The sequence below is a fragment of the Phoenix dactylifera genome, chromosome 12 (assembly GCF_051530095.1).
Source record: "Phoenix dactylifera cultivar Ajwa chromosome 12, Ajwa_hap1_PhDact_Kaust_v1.1, whole genome shotgun sequence".
NCBI classification, from domain to species: domain Eukaryota; kingdom Viridiplantae; phylum Streptophyta; class Magnoliopsida; order Arecales; family Arecaceae; genus Phoenix; species Phoenix dactylifera.
This window is the reverse complement of record NC_143201.1, coordinates 21,745,637-21,769,886: the sequence shown is the minus strand read 5'-3', so window position 1 is coordinate 21,769,886 and position 24,250 is coordinate 21,745,637. Positions and strand designations below refer to the sequence as shown.

At 42.5% G+C, this 24,250-nt stretch overlaps 2 protein-coding genes, 1 long non-coding RNA gene and 1 other non-coding gene across 4 annotated transcripts; 3 read left to right on the top strand and 1 right to left on the bottom strand.

The window, feature by feature from the left end:
• Positions 1-2,433: 2,433 nt before the first annotated feature.
• On the bottom strand, positions 2,434-4,498 carry LOC103701864 (protein ASPARTIC PROTEASE IN GUARD CELL 1-like). Its single transcript, XM_008784076.6, has one exon. The coding sequence runs from the start codon at positions 4,262-4,264 to the stop codon at positions 2,723-2,725; it is 1,542 nt and encodes a 513-aa protein (XP_008782298.4). The 5' UTR covers positions 4,265-4,498; the 3' UTR covers positions 2,434-2,722.
• Positions 4,499-6,829: 2,331 nt separating this feature from the next.
• On the top strand, positions 6,830-12,229 carry LOC148700483 (uncharacterized). Its single transcript, XR_015972228.2, has 2 exons — positions 6,830-9,213; positions 10,348-12,229. It is a non-coding gene; the product is annotated as an uncharacterized LOC148700483 (long non-coding RNA).
• LOC148700484 (U5 spliceosomal RNA) lies at positions 6,989-7,104 on the top strand. The gene has a single exon (XR_015972498.1). It is a non-coding gene; the product is annotated as a U5 spliceosomal RNA (small nuclear RNA).
• Positions 12,230-20,968: 8,739 nt separating the features above from the next.
• LOC103701863 (transcription factor NIGT1) lies at positions 20,969-23,939 on the top strand. The gene is made up of 5 exons (XM_008784075.5): positions 20,969-21,350; positions 21,434-21,654; positions 21,777-22,038; positions 22,137-22,213; positions 23,417-23,939. Exons 1-5 carry the CDS (start codon positions 21,230-21,232, stop codon positions 23,798-23,800), a joined length of 1,065 nt encoding a protein of 354 aa, XP_008782297.3. The 5' UTR covers positions 20,969-21,229; the 3' UTR covers positions 23,801-23,939.
• The last annotated feature ends 311 nt before the right edge of the window (positions 23,940-24,250 follow it).

The window sequence follows — 24,250 nt, the reverse complement described above, 5'->3', positions numbered from 1 at the left end:
TCAAGATTTCAAATACCATTCGACTGAAAAAATAGCAATTGATTAAGACAGTTGGTACTTTTTGAAAGGAAGGGAGGGAGACTCGCCTATACTACAATTATCCACATCTGAATTTTTGGGATGCACCATCCAAAAGTAAAACGAGGAAACTTCAATTGCAAAGCAAATGGTGTCATTAGGAAGACGAGGCTCAATCAGTAAGGTACTGATTGAAGTTTTGACAACATTTACTATTTAAATATTGAATAAACACTTCAATTGTTAAATACCACAAATCGTGACCAAGTCCCTTAATTAGCCAACAATTTTAGAAATTCTAGAGGCAATGGATACTTTGCAAACTATTGCAACTTTTTTTTTTACACTGCCATGTATATAATCATTTGGGGCCAGTACACATTATTACGATAATTGGTAGCACTTAGGGCTGGATATGGGCTCGAGCCGGGCTTCGGGCTAGGTCCAAAAAAGTTCAAAATGGGTTTGGGTTTCAATGTGGAATGCATTTGTTTTCCAAGCCGGACTCAGGCATATCGCTGCCCGGCCAGAGCCCGAGCCCAAACAAGACCCGAATGTAAGTTCGAATCAATTTGTTTTTATATGTTATTATTTACAGAGAATAATGAGGAAGTAAAGGACAGATTAAAGTGGATTTAATTGAGAATAATGTATAATGTATTATTTACTTGTATTATAGGAGAGAGCATATTTTTTATTTAGCTCATTTTTTTTAAAGCAATATTATGAAATAATAAACTTCCAACGGATTCAGGCCAGAACTATTCTTGGCCTAAATTGATAATTCGGGTCAGCCCAATCAGGCTCAAGCCTGGATTATTTTTTTCATCAAACAATAGTAATATTATTATTTTTCTCTTTCTCTTTTTGAAAATAATGATAATAGCACCATATGTCGTTCCAGAAAAAAACAACATAAAAATAGCTCATATCATGTAATTGGTATGCATCTTGTTGGTTACAGTCCAATATGTTCAAGTTGGGAACTGGATTTCATCAAACATTGGTTTATATTGTATACTGTTGACGACACCTGGAACATCCAGCCTCGCTATTAAACCCACGAACTCTAATATTCTTGCGGGAGGAGTTTATAATACCATCCACCATCCCGTGCAAGGCTTGCCCTGGGGCATGCAGCGTAATCGATTACCAGACCACAGTCCAAGTAGGACAACTAATTTTGCCGTCAAACAAAGCGAAAAGCCCCCACTTTTCCCTGTTGACCGTAGGTCCGCAGCATGCCGAATGGCGGCCCCACCCACGAAAAAACGAGCTGGATCCGGCGGAACCGACGGTGCTCCCAAAGCCGAAAGGGAGACCGTCAATGAGCCCCGAATTCCACCGCAAAGAGAGACCGGGCGGCCCCACCACGTGCCAGCTTCTTCGGCACTTTCTAGACTCCGTTCCAACGACGACTGACAGGGAGACTGGATGATAACGTCACGGCGTCCTCCACCCACCACAAGATCGCATGCAACTGTGTACCACCCTTTCCATCCGTCCAACACCCAACCGAGTGTCACGCAAAGGTGAATTGGGAACCGGAGGACCGGTTCCGTCTCCGTGTCTCATACCATGATGTCATAGGGCCGCATTTGTCGCCCCTGGCTGGCAATCACTGATGAAGAGCGATTAGCTGATATTAAAACAGGAACCTCATCAAATCATAGCTTCCTCAAATGGGAAATTGGCTCTCTAGGTCCAGGCCTAGACTCACACATCATACGTGGTTCTCCATATTTTTATTTTGATGAAACATAGTTCTCATCAATATTCAGCGTACAGTATACACAGCTTCCTAACAGAGCATATGTGACGCATAAGCTTACGAACTTCGCATTAAAGTCTAACCTTAGCGGCATCGCAGTTCACAGGAGTAGTTTAGGTACAAAACGCCATGGCCCATGTCATGTGCAGCTTGGACCGGGTTGTATCTTCCGTACGAAAGCAGGATTGACCTTCCTTCGTAAATGCTTTGAGAGCTGTGCAAAAAAGTGCAACATGCTTTGAGAGCTGTGCAAAGATCATACAACGGTGGATGATGTGAAAGAAGATCAATCATTGATGCAACCCGAGCCCGTGAGAGCTTAGTTTTCACTCAAACGCCATGAGCAGGAATAAACTCCATTGTCATTTGGACCACCTTCCATCTGAGTCCCCATCCAACTCACAGTGCAAGGTCGGTGCAACTCAGAAAAACCATACGGACTTCTCCGCGAGCCACGTGGCAACGCGCATGCAAAGTGTCCAAACCGCAAAGATACGTGTACTCGTTGCCCACGGCCAACTATTGTTGTGTTGAACAAACAAAACCTGCATTGATTGCTGCAACGATACGTGTTTCGGCGTGCAAGTACGTCACACCAACATACCCACCCAGGTCCGCACACACGGACAACATTCTCCAGCGGCTGAGATCTAACCATTGAAATTCTAGACGGATTACTTAACATACATGATATCCGGATGATATAAAACTAGCTTGCAGAAGCCCATTTAAATCACCATCCCAACCCAGCCACAACGGCTACATTCCCTGATCCCGTACCCCGCGATCCGTCTGATGAAAGCACTATGATTACAGCGCCCCAGCGCCCACCGAGATGGGATCAACGGTAAAAAAAGTAAAACAGTCAAACAAAATAAAATAAAATAAACAAAAGGAGCACGGAGGGCTAAAGAGGTAAAAAAAGAGCGAGGCCTAGCAGTTTTGGGGGGTGAACCCCACCACCGAGTTGTCGAGATCGAAACTGACACGTGTCCCTTGCTGCTGGACGTTCCCGATGATGGACAGCGGGGCCTTCGTCGGCGCGAAGGCCAGGCAGTAGGCGCCAGTGCCGTCCACCGGGATGAGGTAGTTCTTCGCCGGCAGTCGAAGATCCCGCCCCTCCGGGAAGTGGAACGCCACCGTCGGCACCTCCACGCTGGTCCTCGACGAGAGGTCGTAGCACGAGTCGAACAGCGACACTCCCGCCGCCGCCGGCAGCCCCGACGTCCCGCGCCGGAACGCGTCCCGGAGCGCCTCGTACGCCTCCGCCTGGAGCCGCGTCACCGCCGTCCCGGAGTCCACGATCACCCCGCCGCTCCCGCTTTCGTCCATCGCGAACGCCGATGGCGGGATGGACAGCAGCTCTCCGCCCACGCTGATCCCGGAGAGCTCCACGTAGTAGAACGTGTCCAGCTTGCGGTTGCGGAGCAGGGGCGCGGCCACCGCGGAGCCGGAGGCGGAGGCGCCGCCAAACTCGAGGGTGGAGCTAGCCGGGGAGTCGCGGTCGACAAGGCAGTAGGAGAAGGTGCGGGCGGAGATCTGAGAGGGGAAGGAGATAGGCCCGCCGCCGAGGGCGAGAAGCCCCGCGGCGCCGACGAAGAGGCCCTCGTTGTCGTGGCCGCACCCGATGGCGACGTTGGAGACGGGAGCAGAGTCGCCGAGAGTCACCATCTCCGTCGCAAAATCCCCGACAGTGTAGGACCCGTCGCCGTAGGAGACCTGGTAGAGGCAGGAGGAGCCTCCGCCGGCGGCGGCGGCGGCGGAAGAGTTGCGGCAGGCGGAGATATCAAGGGCGCGGCAGCGGGGGGAGTCGCAAGGGAGGAGGGAGTAGGAGGAGGAGGCGGAGGGGTCGAATACGGGGTCAGATTGCTGGTAGCAATCGGTGCAGGGCTGGCACTGGACCCAGGTGACGTCGCTCCCGGTGTCGAGCACCATGTAGAAGGGCTTGGCGGGGTTCCCGATCCCGACTCGGGAGAAGTACTCACCGCTGCCCTGGCTCGTCCCAGAGACGATCGGGCCCTTGATGGCCCGCTCCGACGCCGCGAGCTCCTTCTCCTCGGCGAGGGGTTTCAGATCTGAGCGTTTGACGCCGTGGGCGGCGAGGGCGACGCGGGCGGCTATGGATTTCACCCGGGCGGAGTCGCGGTGGAGGCGGGCGAGGGTTAGCGCCCTGTAGTCGGTGTGGCGGGCCTGGGCGGCGGTAGGGAGGAAATCTCGAGAATGTAGTTCAAGTGTGAGGCCGCTGGAGGCGGCCGCGCCGCTGCGGCCGTGGAAGGACTTCATCTCTTGGTCGATGGCTTGGTGGGGGTCGAAGGATAGGGCGCGGAGGGCTTGGCCGAGCGAGGCGGAGACGTCGAAAGTTGCGGTGGTGGGGGCCGATCCGGTGCTCCGCGGTGCGAGATTTCGGCATAAAACAAGGGAGGCAGAGAGTGAGAGCAAGAAGAGGACCGAGACGAAGTGGAACCTTTCCGCCATTGTTGTTCTGCTGGGAACGGGGAATGGAGATGGTGGAGTAGAAGAGCGGAAGGGGTGGTTTTAAGGGGGAGAACGCGAGGGGAGAGTGGGGAGAGTGGGGGATTTTAAAGAGTTGGGGGGTGCGGGGTGGTCACGTTACCGGCGTTGGAACGGAAGAAAGCACTAAGTGAAGGAAGGGCTCTGGTGCTAACCCCTGCTTCTCACGGGCAAAAAGTATAGGGAGTTGGATCTTTTGGCTTGGGTTATTAACTCGTTACGGTTGAGCTTTTTAGCAGTTTCTTGGCACCTAGCTTGGAGGAAGAATACTGGTTTCATAATTTCATTGTTTGGCTTAGAGAATTGCTGTTTTGGGGCCTCACAGGCAAGTCCAGCTGTTGCATTGTTAACGCAATAGAAAATGACCATACCATCTCGACAGAGTGATAGCAGTAGGTGGTCGTCGTACGCCTGATCTTGGGCAGTCTGAAAAGATATTTTCTTTGTGAGACGGGTATTTGGTGATAAGTGCATATGTCTCGAGGGGGACTATTTCATGGTGATTGATTAGGTGCGAAGATTGGACAAATATGGTGATGGTCACCCTCTTATCCGTAATACTTGCAGACTGATCCAAAGACTAAGCTCTTTTCAGACATTACATGTGTTTCGGAAGGCAGATAGTACCGCAGATTGAGTCACCTCCTTCGTTGCCCGACATTCCGAAAAGATCATCTGGACATCCGCGGTAAACATTCCTCCTTTTTTTTGTACTCTTTGCTTTCTCTTGATTTGGTAGGATGTACTCATGTTAGAGCCATACAAAATGCTATTTTTATCAAATAAAATAATAATAATAATAATAATAATAATAAAGACTATCACCGTAGGTGTTGGTATAAAATTGGAATTCGATAGCCGTTGGACTCAATGCTCGTGTTGGGAAATATTTTACGAATTCTTGCCTTATAAATAAAAATTATTATTAAAAAAAACGTAGATGAGCTCTCTCTTTTTAAAATTATTTTATTGAGGTGGATCTCCTCCATCCTCGACGTTGTTGTCGCTATCGTCCGCCACCTCGTCTTCCATCCTGTCTCCGGCTGTCGGAACCTCAAGTCGCCCCTCCCCCACCCTCCTCGCTCGGGTGCCGCCAGCGCCAGCGCCGCCATGCCGAGTGCTGATGTCGCCAGCTTCGTGGAGAAGTGGGACCTTCACTGCCAAATATTTATATGGCTGGGAGCATGGCGATTCAGCCAGGAGGTAATTGACGCAAGGGAACTCGATCCATGGTTACGTGAAGGGGCTTGGGTCTAACGTGGGGCGGTCTACAAAATCCAAGAAGGCCGGCAAATTGCCGGTAGAGTCGGAGCGGCTGTAGGCAGCAACATAGACGACGAAGGGCAGGGAGACGGAGCACTTCGCTTCCCAGTTGGAGATGGAAAGGAGAGAGTCATGATGAGTCGAGAAGGATCGGACTTCAGTAGAGAAACACGGTAGACTATGCCCCTGCTTTACAAGAGCATGGTCTTGTATTGGATTCTCAAATTCCCAAACTCGCATTTTATATTAGAACCGGATAGGGTCAGACGATCAAGGGATATACTCAATAAAAATATACTGGGAATCCTTTCAGAACCTTAATTGTACAAGGATAGAATTTATTGATAAAAGTCAAAAATTTGTTTACCTAGATAAAGTTATGGCACTAATATTGCTGTTCATCAATTTTATTTTTTCGTTATAGTCTAAAAGTTAATGTTTAGAGATGTGGCTGAATATTCCGTATACCAAATATTTAAAATAGCATCACTTGCGTGTAATATCTCTCTCTCTCATTTTTTTAATTCCCTACTCCTTTCTCTCTCGTTTTTTTGGTAATTTATATAATGCAATCATCACAATTATCCCCTCTTGCATGTTGTCATAATCAGACAAGTTACTCCAGTCCAATAGCTCGTGTACACGTTATATGTTGCATATATATATATATATATATATATATTATGTATGTATGTATGTATGTATATATATATATTATGTATGTATGTATGTATGTATATATTATTCTAGAGGAAACTAGCCGTGCTTCATGCTTATTGAACCATTTTATAGGCTGGAGAAAATATCGGTTGGATTGGATTCACCGTTGAACTGGTATACTAGGGCAACCTAAAAACAATACAGCTAAATATGTTAGAAAAAAAAGAGAGCCGGAGGCTGTGTTGCTTTCTGGCGGGACTGGACTGCCACTAATCTATTAGCTCAGTGGTTGATCATATGGACTGACACACCACGTTATGCTTAGCTTTGGTAGTTTGCATCCAACGTTGCAATTTTTTAACACCTTCCAAAGCATGATTAAGGGTCAACATTCCATGCAAGCACTGGACCTGACCCCAGCTCCTACAACTGACGGCGAATATCCTGTTCGAGCGCTAATCGAATTCCTGCTGGACTCATCACATGCATGTCGCTCAGGACCCATGGATTCAATTCCTAGTATAGACTTCCGCGCGTACTGGGAGTATCTACTGGCGTCATCGATGGCATATCAGATTTACCTCCAACGGTTAGTCACGTAGCCTAACGGTTTCTTGTTCTGTTGCTTCGGGGCCGTTCTCGCTCCAGCTTGAGAGCGGGCAAAAGTTAATGCTTCCGGGATTAGTCCCATATCGACTAACGACATTCATGTCTCGTTTCCAGGTGCTACAAATAGCTCACGGCCGCGGTCGTTTGGAATCACGCAGCTGCGTGGTGGGCACAGAGCGAACTATTCTTTCGCCTTTTACTAAAGAATACCGTGTGCTCGCCACTCAAAGCAGCATACGCATATTTTTGGAGGGTGCCATTTCTTGGAGACGGCCCCAACAAATTACTCGTAAATTTTCTATTTTCTTGTTTTCTTATTATTTTTAATTACATTATAATTGTAATCTCTATATCGTCTGGTCTAAATTTGTTGGTCCCTCTCCATATTGTTTTACAATATTTTTTGCGAATACTTAAATAATGATCCTTATATATCTGAGCTTGCTAGTATTAGCTTTCCAAATGTTTGGTTCAATCCGTTTTTTCAGGACTTGATTGATATTTCTGGGCACAAGAAAAAATTTGCATGTTTATAAATACAAACTATCTGCCCATCATGTGAATGACATCAGTTTCAATCTCTTGCCATGAATTTATGTACCTGCGCGGGGTAATCATTTTTTTCTGAATTTAGAGAAGAATGCGGTATCCTGCAACCTATTATGGAGGGTGCCCGTGCCTCAATTGAAAGGGTCATCAAGTTAAGAGAAACTTGCCACAATGTTTTATACCAATGACCACGTATGGTACGAATACCTTAAAATGTCATGAGATTGGATGATATGGGCCGGTTGGTTGGGTTACATTGCATTTGCAGAGCATAGCTTATCCATTTTTATGGTTGGAACCATACTTGTTGGGCCAAACCACAATTAGAGGTGAATAACTTGTAGCACATGAATTTCGTTAACATTTTGATCAACGAGCATTCCAAACAGGTCCTGGATGGAATGATATTGAAGTGGTACAACAAATAATGTCACAATTTAGCCAGCTAGAAAGCTTTAATTTTAGAAGGGCATTGTGATGCATGAGGTTGCAGTCATTGCATGTTTCAAACATTTGACATCCAGATTGCAATGGAACAACCTTTTGGAGTCTACTCCTTGAAATGTTTTGATTAAATTTACTATTTTTAGGAGGATGTTATATTTGATTGTTAAGTCCCGTTAAATAGAGCTCATGTATTCTATTGCCATAGCTCTAAATCAATTACCATCATATCTTTTTTTCTGAAAAAATGTCGAGAATGCCACCTTCCGAGTAACGGCCTGTATGGGTTGGGTTGGGTCGAGTCAATTTGGAGATAAATTTAAAACCGTACCAATTTAAACTGAATTTTTAAAACCAAAATCAAACTAATCATCTACAAAACTGTCTAAAATCGACCTGAGAAATTCGCTTCGATTCAATTTAATTTATCAGATTGATGTTTAATTGGTTGAGCTAAAGAGACTAGTCTAAGTCTAAATATAAAAATTCTATATCATATCTGGTTGATGTTCAATAATTTGGATTACACAAGCTAAGCTAAGTCTAAACCTAAAAATTCTATCTTATATACAGAAGAAAATATAAGAAAAATTAATAATTAATATAATATATAGGCAAATGAGTTGGGATGGGCATATATATATTTATATATATACATATGGGTTGGATGTGGGTCAGCTTGAATCAGTTTTCTAAAAATTTAAATCAAAAGTCAAAACTGAATCAAATCTTTTTGACTCAAGCTTTTCTCAAACCAACATCAAATCAAATTAAAAAAAATTAATATAAACCGGACTGGAAAGATCGATTTAGATCGGATTCCTGGTTTGTCCATATTTTTTCATACCCGACTGCTTCGAAGAACCTCTGCCCAGCTTTCAAGTCCATGGGCTTGGATTAAAATCCAGGCCGACATATTCCGGGAATATTCCTGGGAGGCCAAATTTCTCTTTTGGTCTCTGGTTGCCCTTGTGCTTTAGCACAATGATGGGCGTGCCCTCTGTTTTGGCCCACGGCGCAAAGGCCAGTCCTGGCGCCCTTGTTTTGAGCGGGTGGGTGAGTTCCGGTCCGGGTTAACATGGACTGGGTGGTTAGGGTTGTCTTTTTTTTTTGGTCTGGCTGAATCATTTTTTTCACCTTCCAAGTTCTCTAATCTTCCTGACGTTGATTTGGGAGTGTTTTCTTCTCTCTTTTCCCTTTCTTCTCTGCCTTGAGTGCTCCCGGCTTCGCTCTATAATTGCCGGAGAGGAAGCACGGTCAGTTGGGATCGCTTGCGGCCGGATTGTCTTCTTTACTTCATTGATCAGCAGGTCTTTGAGGTGTTGATTTTGCGGAGAGGGGATTTTCTCGTGTGCCTTAATGTCGGATGCATGCAGATGCATGAAGAGGTACGGCATGTCAAACTCAATCTAAATATATATAACTTTTCATAATTTTTTTATAAAAAAATTTAATAAATAAAAGATTATGTATTATAATGTTTGGTTGTTTATTTTTTAATTGATTATTTTTTTTAATTTAAAGAACATTTGATTACTTAAAAATAATAATCTTATTTTTTATGTTTCTATTGTTGTTGGAAATTTAATTTATTATGTTCTATATTTTTTATTTTTATTTTGTTGGATGTTATTTGATGCTGTTTCCTGTTTGCTGTCTGTTGGGAGTTATTAGGTCCTTGGCAACGATTGTTGGTGGATTTTTAATGCAAGCTGCTAGAATTTGATTTGCTACAATGAGTTGGGTGATCTTTGAAGCTAATGCGAAATTATTTTTTTAAAGAAATATTTTTTAGCAGCACTTTTTGCGTTTTACTTCTCCTCTGCTGAGCGCTTAACGTTTGATGCTTTAATTAATCTTTTTGCATGAAAGAGTAAAAGAGATGACGGTGGAATTTAGTGCATTTTTTTATGATGGCTGATGCTTTGCCTTCGTTTTTCCTGGCCTTTACAATCACATATTCTGATGCTTTTACTTATTATAATATATACAGTTAATTATATATTCTATGTGCACACACCAGAATAGAGGCGCATACGGCTGCCGCTTCCTTCCTTCGCATCAATCCACCAGTGAATGAGGCACTTTTGAGTGCTTTGAGAGCTGCGTGGGAATGTATAAAAGATCAATCATTCGTTCGTACAAAAGATATAACCCGAACTCTTTCCTTTTTTTTTTTTTTGCTAAAGCCGAACTCTTTCCTTTGGTGGTTAGTTTTGTGCTTCTTTTCTTTTGGGAGGGTGGACTCCATCAGTCCACGTTGGAGAGTGGAAGAATGCATGTGGATTTTCGGCCAAATGCTACGCTGTGCTTTCATCCATGCTCTCTCTCTCTCTCTCTCTCTCTCTCTCTCTCTCTCTCTCTCTCTCTCTCTCTCTCTCTCTCTCTCTCTCTCTCTCTGTGCAAGCAAAGTTGTGTGCACATATAGAAAGTTACTGCTACAAGCTAGATTTGGCTTTTTTTTTTTTTGTCAATAACGGCTTTTCAATTCATATAATTCTAATGTGAGTACAATTTGCCAGATCAAATGAAAGTAAACAGAACAGTGGATGTGGAATACAATCTAAACCAGTCCAAATAGCCTTCCCAGAATGTCGGGCTATATGAGAGGCGACCAGTCAGCTGCGTTATTCGCCTTCCGATACACATGAGCTATTTAGCAGGAGATCAACTTCATCACCAATCTGCGGGTGTCCCATATCAATGGGTGGCCATCCTCGTATCTATCCGCTCTCCGAATCCAGTCAATTTAATACGGAGGAGTCCCCCTCAACGCATAGATAATCAACCCCCCGCACCTGTATAGCATACTGAATACCCTCCTAGGCTATCCATAGTTCCGCTCCTACTGCGGTCAGACCTGGTGTACTTTATTCTTCCGCTGCAATAAATCTGCGTCCCAGGCCCCTGATCACAAAGCCCACTCTCCAGAGGCGTTGTCCCCCGCCATGCTTCCATCGAAATTCATCTTTGATGTCCGTGCATTTTCTTTTTTTTTTTTATCTTTTTGATGTCCAGATATATCTGAACCAACCAAATTGATCTAGAACAACAATGGTGATCGTTCTCCTCGATCACTTAGATGCAATTTGAATTCTTAAAAACAAATGACGCTTTATTTTACTTCCTTTTTTTTTTCATGCTTCTGCTTTAACCACTCCATGACCCTTTTTAGTAGATGAGTAACCCAATTCTCAATCCCAATATTATCATCAGATTTTTTTTTTTTTTTGGTATACAAAATACCCAATGGATGTAGAGACATATATAAAGAATCATTTTTACTGGTCTAATAATCCTCTCACCAGCCAGCAAAGAATACCAATGAAGGTACGAAAGCTGTCAAATTGCTGGTCCACCCTATAAGTATAGCAATCAAACATCACTCTCAGGCGTCAGCCTTATCCGCAGCCTATAAATTAGGGTCTAGAAAGGAGATTCCGAGCCCCTTTTAATTAGAAGAGATGCCATGCTTCATGCTTGTCGATGGAGGCTAGCTGTTACAAGAACTAATTAAAGTTGTGGGCCAACAAGCAGCAGTGTATATTAGAGGAAGAAAGGAATAAGATGCAATGGAGAGAGAATCCCAGAGTTTCGCTTAATGATAAAGTAGCCAATGACTTGGGACGTTCGGTTCACGCTAATGTGGAGTAGCCAAATTCCTCTGCAGGCGTCCCAGTAACTAGGAAGTGAACCAACGCACCCAGGACTGGTTGTGGTGGAGAGAGAGAGAGAGAGAGAGAGAGAGAGAGAGAGAGAGAGAGAGAGCAGCTCAGTTCACTATGTGTTGGAGAGAACTTTGCCCATGCTTTAGGCCGGAAACAGATCATGGCGAGGAAGCGAACGACGTCGACCCATCCCGTCGCCTAAAGTCTAAGCATCCGGACAGCGGTGATTCACACCCTCCTTCAGAGCCCAAGCATGCAGACAAAGGCGATGCAGCTCAGTCAGTGACGGAGGCAAGTGATTCTCATGCGAAGTCCAATACCCAATCCATGCTGCCAAGCAAGGGTGGCCCATCTCAGAAGAAGCCGGAGGTCAAAGCTGATGCAAGTAGCCGAGCCATACAGCAAAACCACGGCGACCGGTCTCCCATGACTGCAGAAGACGCTGCCAGGACTCCGCATGAAGAACTCTCTGCCAAGGACCAGACAAAGACCAGAAACAACGGACTATAGTGCGGCTGATGATGGTGCAGAGAAAGTTGAGAAGATGCCTAAGAAGAAAAGTATCAGTTCTCAGGGAGCATACCGGCGAGATTAGATGGCCGCCACCTGCTGCTGGCCTGACGGTATGGCGACCTCGCCATCGTCCCCGTGCGGATCTATGTCCTCAACTTTATTGTTTCTGCTTTGAAGTTTGTGGCATGGGCTTAATTTGTAAAAAAATTTGCCTTGCTGTTTATGAGACGCTTGCCCTTTGTCAATTTTTTTTTTGGGGGAGGGGAAATTAACACCCGGTCCCTCCATGGACTGGGATATAATTTGCAGCGCGAGAGGCAACATAGCCCAACACATGGCGCTGCAAGTTGGTGCGGTGGAGCTTTATCCCGAAGTGAGGATATATGAGATTATATTTATCCATCCCTACTTCGGAGTTGGTGGATAGGATGGGATGTAGAAGTCGAGCGCATGATGATAGGATTTTTTTTTTTCTTCTTTTCTTTTGAGTGGGTGAGGGGGTGGGCGGAGGGGGATAGAGTTAGAGATTTCAGAGTGGGAAGGGATGGGATAGGGATCGGATGTTAAGGAAGCAATACTCCTATGAACCGATAATTACACAGTCGGTCAACGGGCGTTTTCTATTACAGTGGAATCTATATATGGAAGGACCGGCAATTAAATTTCTGATTTTTTTTTTCATGCACATATATATGATGCTGTGCTTGATTGGTGGAGACAAGTGTTTCAGTTTGGGGAATGGGCAAGAGTTCATCAGAGTGAAGAAACATATTTCTGGGCTAATTATTCTTCTTCATGTTCGGAAAAAAAAGAATTCCTTGCCCTTGTTTCAAAATGAACGTTTTCTTAATTTTTTGAAAAATGGTATTCTAACCATATTCTATTGACTTCTACTCTATAACGTCTGATTATTTTACATATATCATATGCTAATGTCTTTCTTTATGCACTAGCAATAAACTCAAATTCTAAGATCATCGGAACAAGGGATTAGGAATGGACTTTGGATGATAGGAACTAATCATTGAATAGAATGCAAACCAAGGATTGGAGTTTAACCCTAAAATTTTGAGATATATGTCGTTGAACTCGAGCTCAGTCCTGGAAAGCTTGCAGGCCGTTGAAGCAATGGCGCCTCAGATTCCGCCTATCCACGAGCTTTAATCCAATTCACCCTATCACTTTAAACTTGATTTCGCCTACCATGCTCTTTCTCATGCATGGCTCACTCCGTTAATCTGGGGACTCAGGAAGGTACAAGAAAACTTTTTAATCCACCATTTCGCACTGCCCACGGATCAGCCTCACGCTACCGACTTCAGATGCATATGGTAAGCATGATTTTTCTCGCTAAGCTCTACCTTTAGGAGCGATTCAGGGTCATAACGATTACACTGCCGTCTTGCAGTCTGCTTAACCTCAGAAGAGGTTGTAAAGCAGGAGTTACGAGCGGAGAAACGGAGAAAGCGAATTGCTTCCCCCAATTTATGGCATTTATGGGACGAAGAATACAAGTACAAATAAGTTACATAGTAGCTTTACGGAGGCTGTAACCGAGGGATATTAGAAGGAAGTTTACAGAGAAAGAACAAAGGCGTGCCATGAAGATTAGCTGCCCAGGTTGGGCCTCAACAGTGAAGTGGTCAAAGGAGTTATGACCTTCCTTGAAGCTGTCCGCACTCAAGTTTCCCCAGTGCTGAAATGAGTGTAGAATTCTTTGCTAAACAGAAGCCGTACAGGAGTGTTTTTTCTAAGAAAAACTCTTTTGAGTTTTGCTCGTGCCAAATGTGCCAACACAAGAGTTGGACCTTTACTTTCCTCCTCCGCCAAGTTGTTCAAAGCTCATGGAGAAGTCAAGTTTAAGCAGAAGAGGATGTGAGACCAAGTTCTTCAGGCTGCAGCTTTCATGCTTGAAGAAATATTTAAAGGACAGGCTGAGTTAGATGCCCAAACTTTTTTTTGCAAGGACTTATGTGGGGTTGATTCGATTCCTTGATGAAGGCCACATGAACCTTTCTTTCTTTGGTGTTGCGCCGAGAGTCAATTTGGAAATATAAGGTCATTAATTTGGTCATGACCCCTTCGTAACTTCTCCAACTAGTTAGTCCAAATAATGATGATTCATATTCCCATAACTCATATCATTCAAGAGACTGGTCTGCCCATCCAATAGATGCTTGAAGGTTTTGTTCATAAACTCCGAGGATCCATGCAGAAGTGTATTTAATTCCATACTAGTTTTGTTTGAGTAGATTCTGAATATTTATGTAAGACTAAAATATCTAAATATCATGTTTTAACTAAATTTTTTGAGTAAGGCTCTGATTGTGACGGAAATCTTAAGACCCACACAGTCTTTATTCTATAATTTGTAATTTGGGAAAGAAGATGCCGAAGATTGATTATATATACTTAAAAGGAAGAGAGATGCCGGCCACGACGCCTCAATGATATTCCCGTCATGTTTCTCGTGACATTAACGTCGCGTTGCCGTGGCATCTCATGATTCAGCCAAGCCACACACTTGAAATGCACCCATCATTGCCAACGCCAGCTGAACCTTTTGTGCTACATCAGCAAATGGAATTCTAGAGGTACATCAGCCGGGTGGCCAAAGCTGTACTCAAAAGAAGATGCCAATCTCCAAGCCTATCGGTGGAGATTAAATTTCAAAATAAGAAAAACAATCTCGGGGCTTATAAAATTGACCAAAGGATGAAAGGAACCAGGTGCCGTGGGGACGGAAGATCGAGAATTTTGTTATCCTCCTTGGATGACGGCATTGTCTCCCCCTCCTCATATGGGACCATATCATTTGAAATAATAAGAGAGCAACATGATGGTTTTTTTTCACAAAAACCGCTTGGCTTATTGGAATACGGTGACTGTGGGAAAACGGAAGAACAACAAGGCCAATGATAAAAACATGAGGAAAAAAATTTAAAAACAAGAATGTTATTTCGTTGGATGATCGGATGATTGATTTTATTTGATTTTGCTGAAATTTTATTGGTGATGAATGCTCTTGTTGTAGAAACTAAGATTTAATCTTGATCATGTTTGTGCAAGTTCTAATTGGACAAGAAAGAATTTATTATAATTTTATTATTCTAAATAATAGATTTTTTTTGCAAATTTTGTAGTTTTTTCTTTTACATTGATGGGTTTTTCATGTTAGAAGTTATACTGTCTTTTATTCGTGGATTGCTTGATTTTTATTTTGCTCGTTAATTACTTATGTATATTATAAAGATTATTATTGCTCGATGAATTGTAATGATATTCTATTTAATTGTTTAAAAAGAGAAAAGAAGTTTATGGTATTACTATTTTTTGATTGTATTTTGCCTCAGAAGACACTCCAAACAATTTCATGGTCCACTGCTTCGCTCTACACTGGTTGAGGTGAAAAAGGGGAAAGGGAGGGAGAAAAAGAGCGGTTAACCATGTGTTCGAAAGAGCTTTGCTCTTACCACCAAGGTGGTAGCACGGTTGGAACAGAGCTAAGATTCCACCGGAGTGGCCCAAGTTCGAAACGCGCGGGCGTCGATTAAATATGGAGACCGGATGCTCCCCGCTTGGTTTGCTCAGTGGAGTCGCCATCTGGTCCGCCGGTATCGAGGTGGCGCTGGGGTGACGTACTCACACGTGGAGCAACCCACAGGTCGGGGAGAGTGTGAGTAAGGATGGCCATCCCGTCTACCACATCAAACATTTCCTGATGGAAGGAGGGCCCAGTGAGGACTGCTACGCGGGCAGAGTTTCCCTCCCAAAAAAAAAAAAAAAAAAAAAAAAAGCTTTGCTCCTGTTTTAGGCCTGAGACAGATGAGGGACCCGGTTTTCGTCGAACGGTTGGGCTAGTGCTGCCGACGGTACTGCAGGTGATCATGATAGCTGCCCCAAGATTACTAATGGAGGCTCCACCATCACACCCGGGAATAATAACACTTCGAATGGAGATAAAGAAAGAGATTTTGCTCACAGAAGCGAAGTAGACCGAGTGATCACCAGTCCGGAGAAGAGCCAAGCCTCGAGGGCCTTGACAAAGGCTACGGAACCGAAAGCCCGAGCTAAGATCCTACCCAAAACCATCACTTCATATCAAGTGCTCCCAGCAAAAGACCAGACAAAGGCTGCTGGTCATGATGGAGCAAATGATGGTGATGGTGGAGAGAGCTTACATAGGCCCGGCCCAAAATCTAATTAAAAATGAATAGAGTTTAACCCATGATTATAAGGGGCTAGGATTATGTGATAGCTATTCTCATAAAATTAGTAATAATTTAGATGTACACTAAATATAAAGGGTATTAAATATTAGATATATCCGGTATTGGGTTCGGTTCCGAGTTTGATATCGGATTTGGTTTCGGGTCCGGTTTCACAAGGGACTACCAAAATCATAACTGAAACTAAATAGTTTTTTTATTTTTAAACTTATCATCGAAACCATTCCTATTTAATTTCGGTAAAAACCACTAAATATTCGGATATCCATTTTCATTTACAACTCTACTCTTTAAGCACCCGTTTATCTAAGTACATCCCTACCCTTTAAACACCCATTTATGCGAGTAGGTCTATAGTAGCATAGACCAATCAAGCATGCATGAGAGAAATTATATCCTATACCAGATGTATTACATCAGTGAAATTCGAGATAAGGTGAGAAGAGCGGCAATCCAAGATGAGCTGTATGGTAAATGGAGCTCATGAAAACGAAAAATCTGATTGGTGTAGTGCATTGCTGATGCCGTGTCATAGGGTATAATTCTTAGCGCCCGGAATTAGTAGAAGTCGATAACTAATCCAGGTTTCCCAGCTGTATGCATGTACAAAAAAAAAAAAAAAAAAAGGAAGATAAAAGCGGCGACGGAGTAGGCGTAGATCGTTGAGGCAGGGTTGGTGCATGTAAAAATAAACGGGCTCGGTTTGCCTGGGGCCTGGACTTGGGCCCAGATAGGAATCATTAGCCAGCGAAAATGAAATAAAAGGTCCTAAAAGGTACCAGCAAATTGTTCGCGAGGTTTGCCACCTATAAAATTGAGAATTTGTCTGGCCTCAGATATATGCATCAATTTTGTCAGACTGCTTCCGCATAGAGACTTCAATTTTAACCCAATCTGCATGAAAGAGGACCCTTTAAGATGATCAATTAGGCTGTATGTTGAACTATCCTGCAAGTAAGAATCACTGAACAAACCAATCTCATTTCTCCATTGCAAACCACAACCTATCGCTTTAGATGGTATCATCACCAGGGTTGCTTTCTTAACATAATTATGCCTGGAGTCCATACGCATGGTGGGACATCTAAATTTATGATCCACTCAATTTCTCAAATAGCTGGACCTCATATAGATAAGTTATATATGCATGCATGCACACGGGCAGCCCAATACATTTGGAGGCCTAAGTCGGATTCAGTAAATGAGGTCTTTTTTTAATAATAAATTTTTTTAATAAGTATAAAATACTTAGAAAAAAGATATGAAAATAGATAGCCATCAAGTACATTATTTTAACAAAAATACATGTATACAACAAAGATAGATAAAAAGTTTTTTCAATTTAATATAATATTTGAATAAAAGTATGGAAAAGTAATTATGCTTAAGGAAGGGCCCATAAAACTGATTAAATAATTGAGATAATGCTTCGCAGTACTGTTTACCATGTCAAGCAAGAGCAGAGTAGGAAAAGGTTATCCCATGGCACTTCATGGTCAAGGTAAAGAAAAGAATTTGTCGAGAAAGAAATCTATCTACAAGAGAAAGTAGGGGCATTATGGGAAATTCACTCCATCTAATTAATAAAAGTTCCGTCCCACCATCTCCCCTTCAGGTGAGTACCCAAGCAGCCACTGCAACATCACAGCACAGCAGCCATTCAACCCCCCCTCCCTCCTTTTCTTTCTCTACCCTCCAAGAAGTCCATCTCCAATCCCCCTATCTTTCTTCCTAATGGCCCAGCTGGATCAGGAGTAATGTGAGGGAAGGAAAACCTAGACCAAAACCAAAAAAGAGAAGGGATGAAAGATAAGAGTGGCTTCAGACGTGTATCAAGCCAACCAAATCCCTCATCTCTCTCTCTCCACCCAAAACAAAACTACTATCCCCAACTTCCCAAATTGCCCCTCTGCAGGCCACGAAACTCTCCACCCCCCTTCCATCAAGGGGGAAGACTCATAGTGGCTCCTGTTTCCGTTTTATATGGGGCCTTTACTTCTTTTTAGTTAGCCTCCCGGAGGCCTTCTATTGGTTCGAGGCCTTAGGCGACCGCCTCGGTTGCCTAGAGCTCGGGCCAGCCCTGTGCATACACGCACGCACATATGCTAAAATGCAAGTTCTGCTTATGTAAAACCCTCCATTCGCCATATGGACGTCCATATTAATAATATTATTAATATATATATATATATATATATTATCAAAATAAGATAATATCATTAATTAAAAAGTTCATTAGCTTATTGAACTATATGTAATAATTTTTTATTAGTTGTACTGAATTAATATAGAAATTAATGACATCATTAATAACAATGTATATTGATATTAATAAAAAATATTTTTTTTAATTCTGTACGTGCCCATATCCCATGCAAGTCATTACATTATACTAATATTATTAATTTCTATCACATTTTTATGGTAATGCTCTTACTTAAAATAAAAATACAACCACTAATAACCTGTTATATCACACTTAAATGTCTCCTAGATGCTATATTTTTCTATTTTTGATTACACACAGATTGAATCATGATCTTGTTATTTAATTATAATATATTATTTTACTATATATATGCTATTAGAATTTTGTATAATGATAATTATCATATACTAATATCAGAAATTTATTTTAAATTTATTTATTTATTTATATATTATATTTTATTCTATTATATTAATTATTTTATTATATTTATTCTATATTGTATTTCAAGAACAGTATCGTGTGCATTATTTCAGATTACATCCTAGTTTACCTTTTATAATAGATCCTAGTCCAACGCGCATCTAAACTAGCTAGGACCCAATATTTGTTGCTTTTTTCTCCTTTTTTTTTTTTTTTCTGGTAAACAACCAATTTTTATTGCTTTGGGAAACAAAGTTTTTACTGGCCGATTCTTTTGGCTCACACTGAGGGAGACAATGTCCAGTGAAATATTATTATCTGAATCAATCTCCAATTTTCTAAGTCGCCATGTTTAAACAATGTCTAAATATTTTAAAAAATTAAAATTTATGACGAGTGAAAAAAATATAATTATGCGAATCAATTTCCATTACCTGAAGTGATGGAAGCTACTATTTGTTGAGTAATGTTACAAGAACTATGCCTAGAAAGTTTGTTATTACAATTGTCCAGTCCACTCGGTCTGAGAAGGTTGGTGCAGTATATAGATTGATCATTACACGTCGTGTACTCGATATGAGAAGATTTGTAGCAGATCATTACTTTCTTCATTATATTCTTATCTTGCCCAGGATGATGGTATTGTCATGGACTTGGCTTTTCATGTATTCGCTGGATGCATACTAAATATTCTGTAGGACCTTCAACTTACTGAATCTGTTGCTCGACATATGACCACATCCCCTTTCTTGGTAGCCATTAGGGCGTCTCCTGCTGATCCGAACCGATATTGGGACCGAGATCTCAGCAATGAGGATATTGATTTCATATACTCCCTGTGCTTTTTAACTTAACTATCAATATATCTTGGCCAATGTGAAAGATTGATAACCATGCCTAAGGGTTCCCCTAGTAGGGGTATGTCAGACTACATAGCAATCTGACAACTCTTAAAATCGAAAAAATAATTGTAGAGGAAAATAAATTTTACCATATTTAATTGAAAAAAAATTACTATGAAAACAAGTATCGAAAAATATTAATATATTTAGTTAGAAACAATTTTATATAAAAATATTGTCAAATTTTTAATAATTTTTTTGGATAAAAGTTGAGGTAACAACAATTTTTTTTCCGGTCTATTTTTTGGCTATTTATGGCCCACTTACATAAACACTATATATTAAAATATATACACCTTTGTTAATAAATATATTTCTTATAGTAAATAAATTTTAGTTTAGTTTACTATATATATAAATATATTAATTATTAATAAATAATATTTGTTAATCATTTTTAGTAATTAATATTAATATAATATATATTTTTGTTAAAAATAATATATTTAGATTATTTTTACTTGGTAATCCTGTAAAAAAAATAAATACCATCTATTGATGGTATTTATTTTATTTATTATTTATTTCACTATCATTTTATCTATTTTTTACTAAATATAATAATTTGATATAAAATTTATTTTTTCATACCCGATTATTCTCACGGGAAAGATTCATGAGAGAAAGTGACATAAAGAGGGGACACCATTTACTCCGTGCCAAGGCGCCCCAAGCGGTACAAACCGGAAAAAAAAGTAGAAACAAACGGGAAGAAGTTGTACGTCGCGGTGCCCTCCAAACCATCATTTGTCCCATCAGGTGGTACGGATATATAGGGATATACCTTCCAACCTCACCCGCCCATCCGCCTTCCAATCCCACTAACGCGTTCCCGCGGAACACCAGACCTGGCAGCCAAGCAAGCCGGCCGTTTCCCCGAGGACGAAGTACAGGAGGCGGCCTTTCGCATCCCCAAGAGGCACCGGCAACGGAACCCGACATAAAAATAAAAGAAACACAATAAAGACAATTCATTTCGTGATTTCATCTCCTCGCTAAATTCTGAGCCGTCCATTTTCTGATCGATAGCTACGTCTTACCGCCTATCTCGGGCACGAACCGAGGGGGCCGAGCGCGGTGAGTCGAGGCTTCGATCTTATCTCTTCATCCTCCTGCTGACGTCAATGCCAGCTCATCGCAGAGGAATCCCGCGCGGAATATTCAACACCGACTCCGACCCCCCCCCCCCCCCCCCCTCCATCAAAGATTCGGTAACGTACGCGACGGCGCGACCTCGATTCCCCCCTCCCTCTCATCTCATTTATCTACATCTTTGCAGTTTCCTTCTTAACTAAGTTTATTCCTCTCTCTCTCTCCTCCACCTTCAAGATCCTTTATTCGGCCCCTCTTTTTCCACCCCTCTCCTTTCTATTTCCGGTCCGATCGAAGCGGTGTCCCATTATATTTCAGCGCCTTGGTCGTCCCGAGATCTCCTCTATTATCCGCGGTGCTGTTTCTCCATGGATTTCGCGGAGCGCGCACGGAAGTGCCAGGAGTACGTGGAGGCGCTCGAGGAGGAGCGCCGGAAGATCGAGGTCTTCCAGCGCGAGCTCCCCCTCTGTCTCCAACTCGTCACCCAAGGTTCCTCCATTTTTCCTCTTTTATTTCTTGTTTTTGGTTTTATTTCTGGAATAGGGTGGTGGTGATGGTGGTTTTAATTGCAGCGATCGAGAGCATTAGGATGCAGATCTGGAGCAGCGAGGAGACGGTGACGGATGGGCCCGTGCTGGAGGAGTTCATCCCTTTGAAGCCGACCTCCTCTTCGACCGAAGAGGAGAAGGGCGGCTTTATGGAGATGGAACAAGAGAGATCGGAGAAGAAGCCGGATTGGCTCCGATCGGTCCAGCTCTGGAACCAGGAGACCGACCACTCACTCCCTAAAGGGGTGAGGAAAAAAAACTACTATTTTTACCCAAAAAAAGAAACAAAAAACCCTACTACAGCTTTTTTTCCTTTTTTATCTTTCTATTCCTCTAAATCGCGTTTTACTGGTGGTATGTTAATTAGGATCCTCCGAAGAGGCCGATCGCGGTGAATGCTAAGAAGATCGGCGGAGCCTTTCACCCATTTGAAAGAGGGAAGCACGCCCCGGCGGCGCCGGCGGCGAGCTCATCTACGGTGGGCGGTGGAGGAGGCGGCGGCGTTGGTGGGGAGAAAGAGAAGGATAAGGAGGGCCAGTCCCAGCCTCCCAGAAAGGCAAGGCGCTGCTGGTCAGCGGAGCTCCACCGCCGGTTCCTCCACGCCCTCGACCAGCTCGGCGGCTCCCACGGTGCGTCTCAAAAAACTATCAATCATTCTAAAATTGAGATAAATTAATTGCTGGTATGTTCTGTATGTTGCTAAAATTGGAAATGGAACTGGTTGCAGCGGCGACGCCGAAGCAGATCCGGGAGATGATGAAGGTGGACGGTCTCACCAACGACGAAGTCAAGAGTCATTTGCAGGTAAATCACATCTGCATCAATTTGAATCATTGGATTCTTACTCTAAATTTTTATTGTTGATGTTAGGATTGCAGAATCTGGTGATTTGAAATAAAAAACCGTAGAATTAGCCGCCCCTGGTCGTTGCATTTCATTGCGGATTTGATTAATTCTTGATGATGACCCACAGAGCATCGGATGCCCAGGGATTTTTTCATTTTTTAATTAGACCCTTGCTGCTGCTAGGTTTATTCTCTTTCTTTGATTCCCCTGGACATTTGATGCTTCTGGTCTTGGGCCACCCTTGGCTATAATTTAAGCTGCTCTTCTTGTCGTCTAGCTCGAATTGGACTCTCGCAATTGGTCATCCTGGTTATCGACTAATCTTGTACATTTTAATGTTACTAAACATCTACATGTTTGCCAGGATTCCAATTTACAAACCAATGGCGGTGGAGTCCTAGAGTTGATGCCATTGGCCTGCATGCCCTTTTCTCATGTCTATAATTTTCTATAGAATATGAACGATGCTTGTAATACTAGTGACTATTGGTAGATTGGCATCTCCAATGAACAATGTTATGCTACACTCTTATCACTATCTTCACGGACCCACTAATTGTTTCCACTGATCGACTGGGGAGATGGGAGGAGGCTTCTCATCTGAAATTTCATATTTTAGGCTGCCAACCTTGGCAACCATATTTAGTGTCCAACACTGCTATGGTTGGTCCGTCCTCAACTAGGGTTACTTTTTTGGAGGCCAGTTTCCTTTTGTTATTTTTTCTGCGTGCATGCCATGGCAATCGAAACCTTATTATTACTGTCTGCACCATAATCTCCTTCCTCTTTTAAGCATAATATCAATTGCTCGCATGCTCGCTAGAATAGGAACAAGTCTGCAAAATGCGTACAACTCAAGTTTGTTCTTTTGATTCAATTTAGAATCACAATCTCTTAGCAAAGTACACACGAACTAAGGAACCTGCTTTGATCAAGTTCCCTGTGACTCTGTGGAGTCTTACTTTTTTGGGAAAATTTTGTGATAATTTTGTTCCAGCATGATGTTGCATAAGCTACTGAGCATAAGCACCGAACCCCACAATCAGCACACATTCTCCTGACAGTAGTTTACTTGAGACAAAGCACTGTATATTCTAGTGCTTGGATGAACAATTTTGTGCTTCAATCTTTTTACATGTTCAAATCGTTTTGTTGTTTCAGAAATACCGGCTGCATGCTAGACGGCCAAACCTAGCAGTCCAGAGCAGCAGCACTAGCAATCCCCTGGCCCCGCAGTTTGTAGTTGTCGGCGGAATATGGGTCCCACCGCCGGATTATGCAGCTGCTCCTGCTGCATCCGCAGCAGCACAACCATCCCATGGTGCTGGTGCTGGTGCTTCCCCAAATGGAGTTTATGCTCCTGTTGCATCGCTGCCATCAGATCTGAGATACCAAAAGCAGCAGCGTGAGAAGCCGTCACATAGTTCTCCCACTGGGCCACTACATTCAGAAGGTAGATGCAGTGGAGATGATGGTGCTACCAATTCAGCTTCCCCTACCACCTCATCATCTTCTCAAACAACAACTGCTTCACCTCCATATTGACTCTTCAGAGAGCAGCAGCTGTAAAGCATTTTTTGGGTTTCTTTTTGTAATGAGGGCTTACCACCTTTTATGTTTTCTGTGATGGAAATAAATAAATAGATATAAATATATATGAAAGTATGTTTTGTTGTTTCTCTGATGACCTGTATGTGAACAACTCAGTTAAAACATCTTCAGTAGAGTTTGCCAAGCTTCTGATCTTAATTGCTAGTGGTGCTTATTTTCTCTTGTTATTTCTATCCTCAGCTATCAATTGATCACCACGGTTTTACAGGTAATCTAGTACTGATTTCTCTCTAGTTCTTTAACAATCATTCAGCACAATGGTCTGATTGCTTGATTTTTTTTTTTAAAAAAAATATATTTCCTTTTCAGAGTTTGGTGTGTTATTTAGACTGACCAATATTTGCATGTCATCTCACAAGAACATTGAAATGTTCTTGGCAAAGT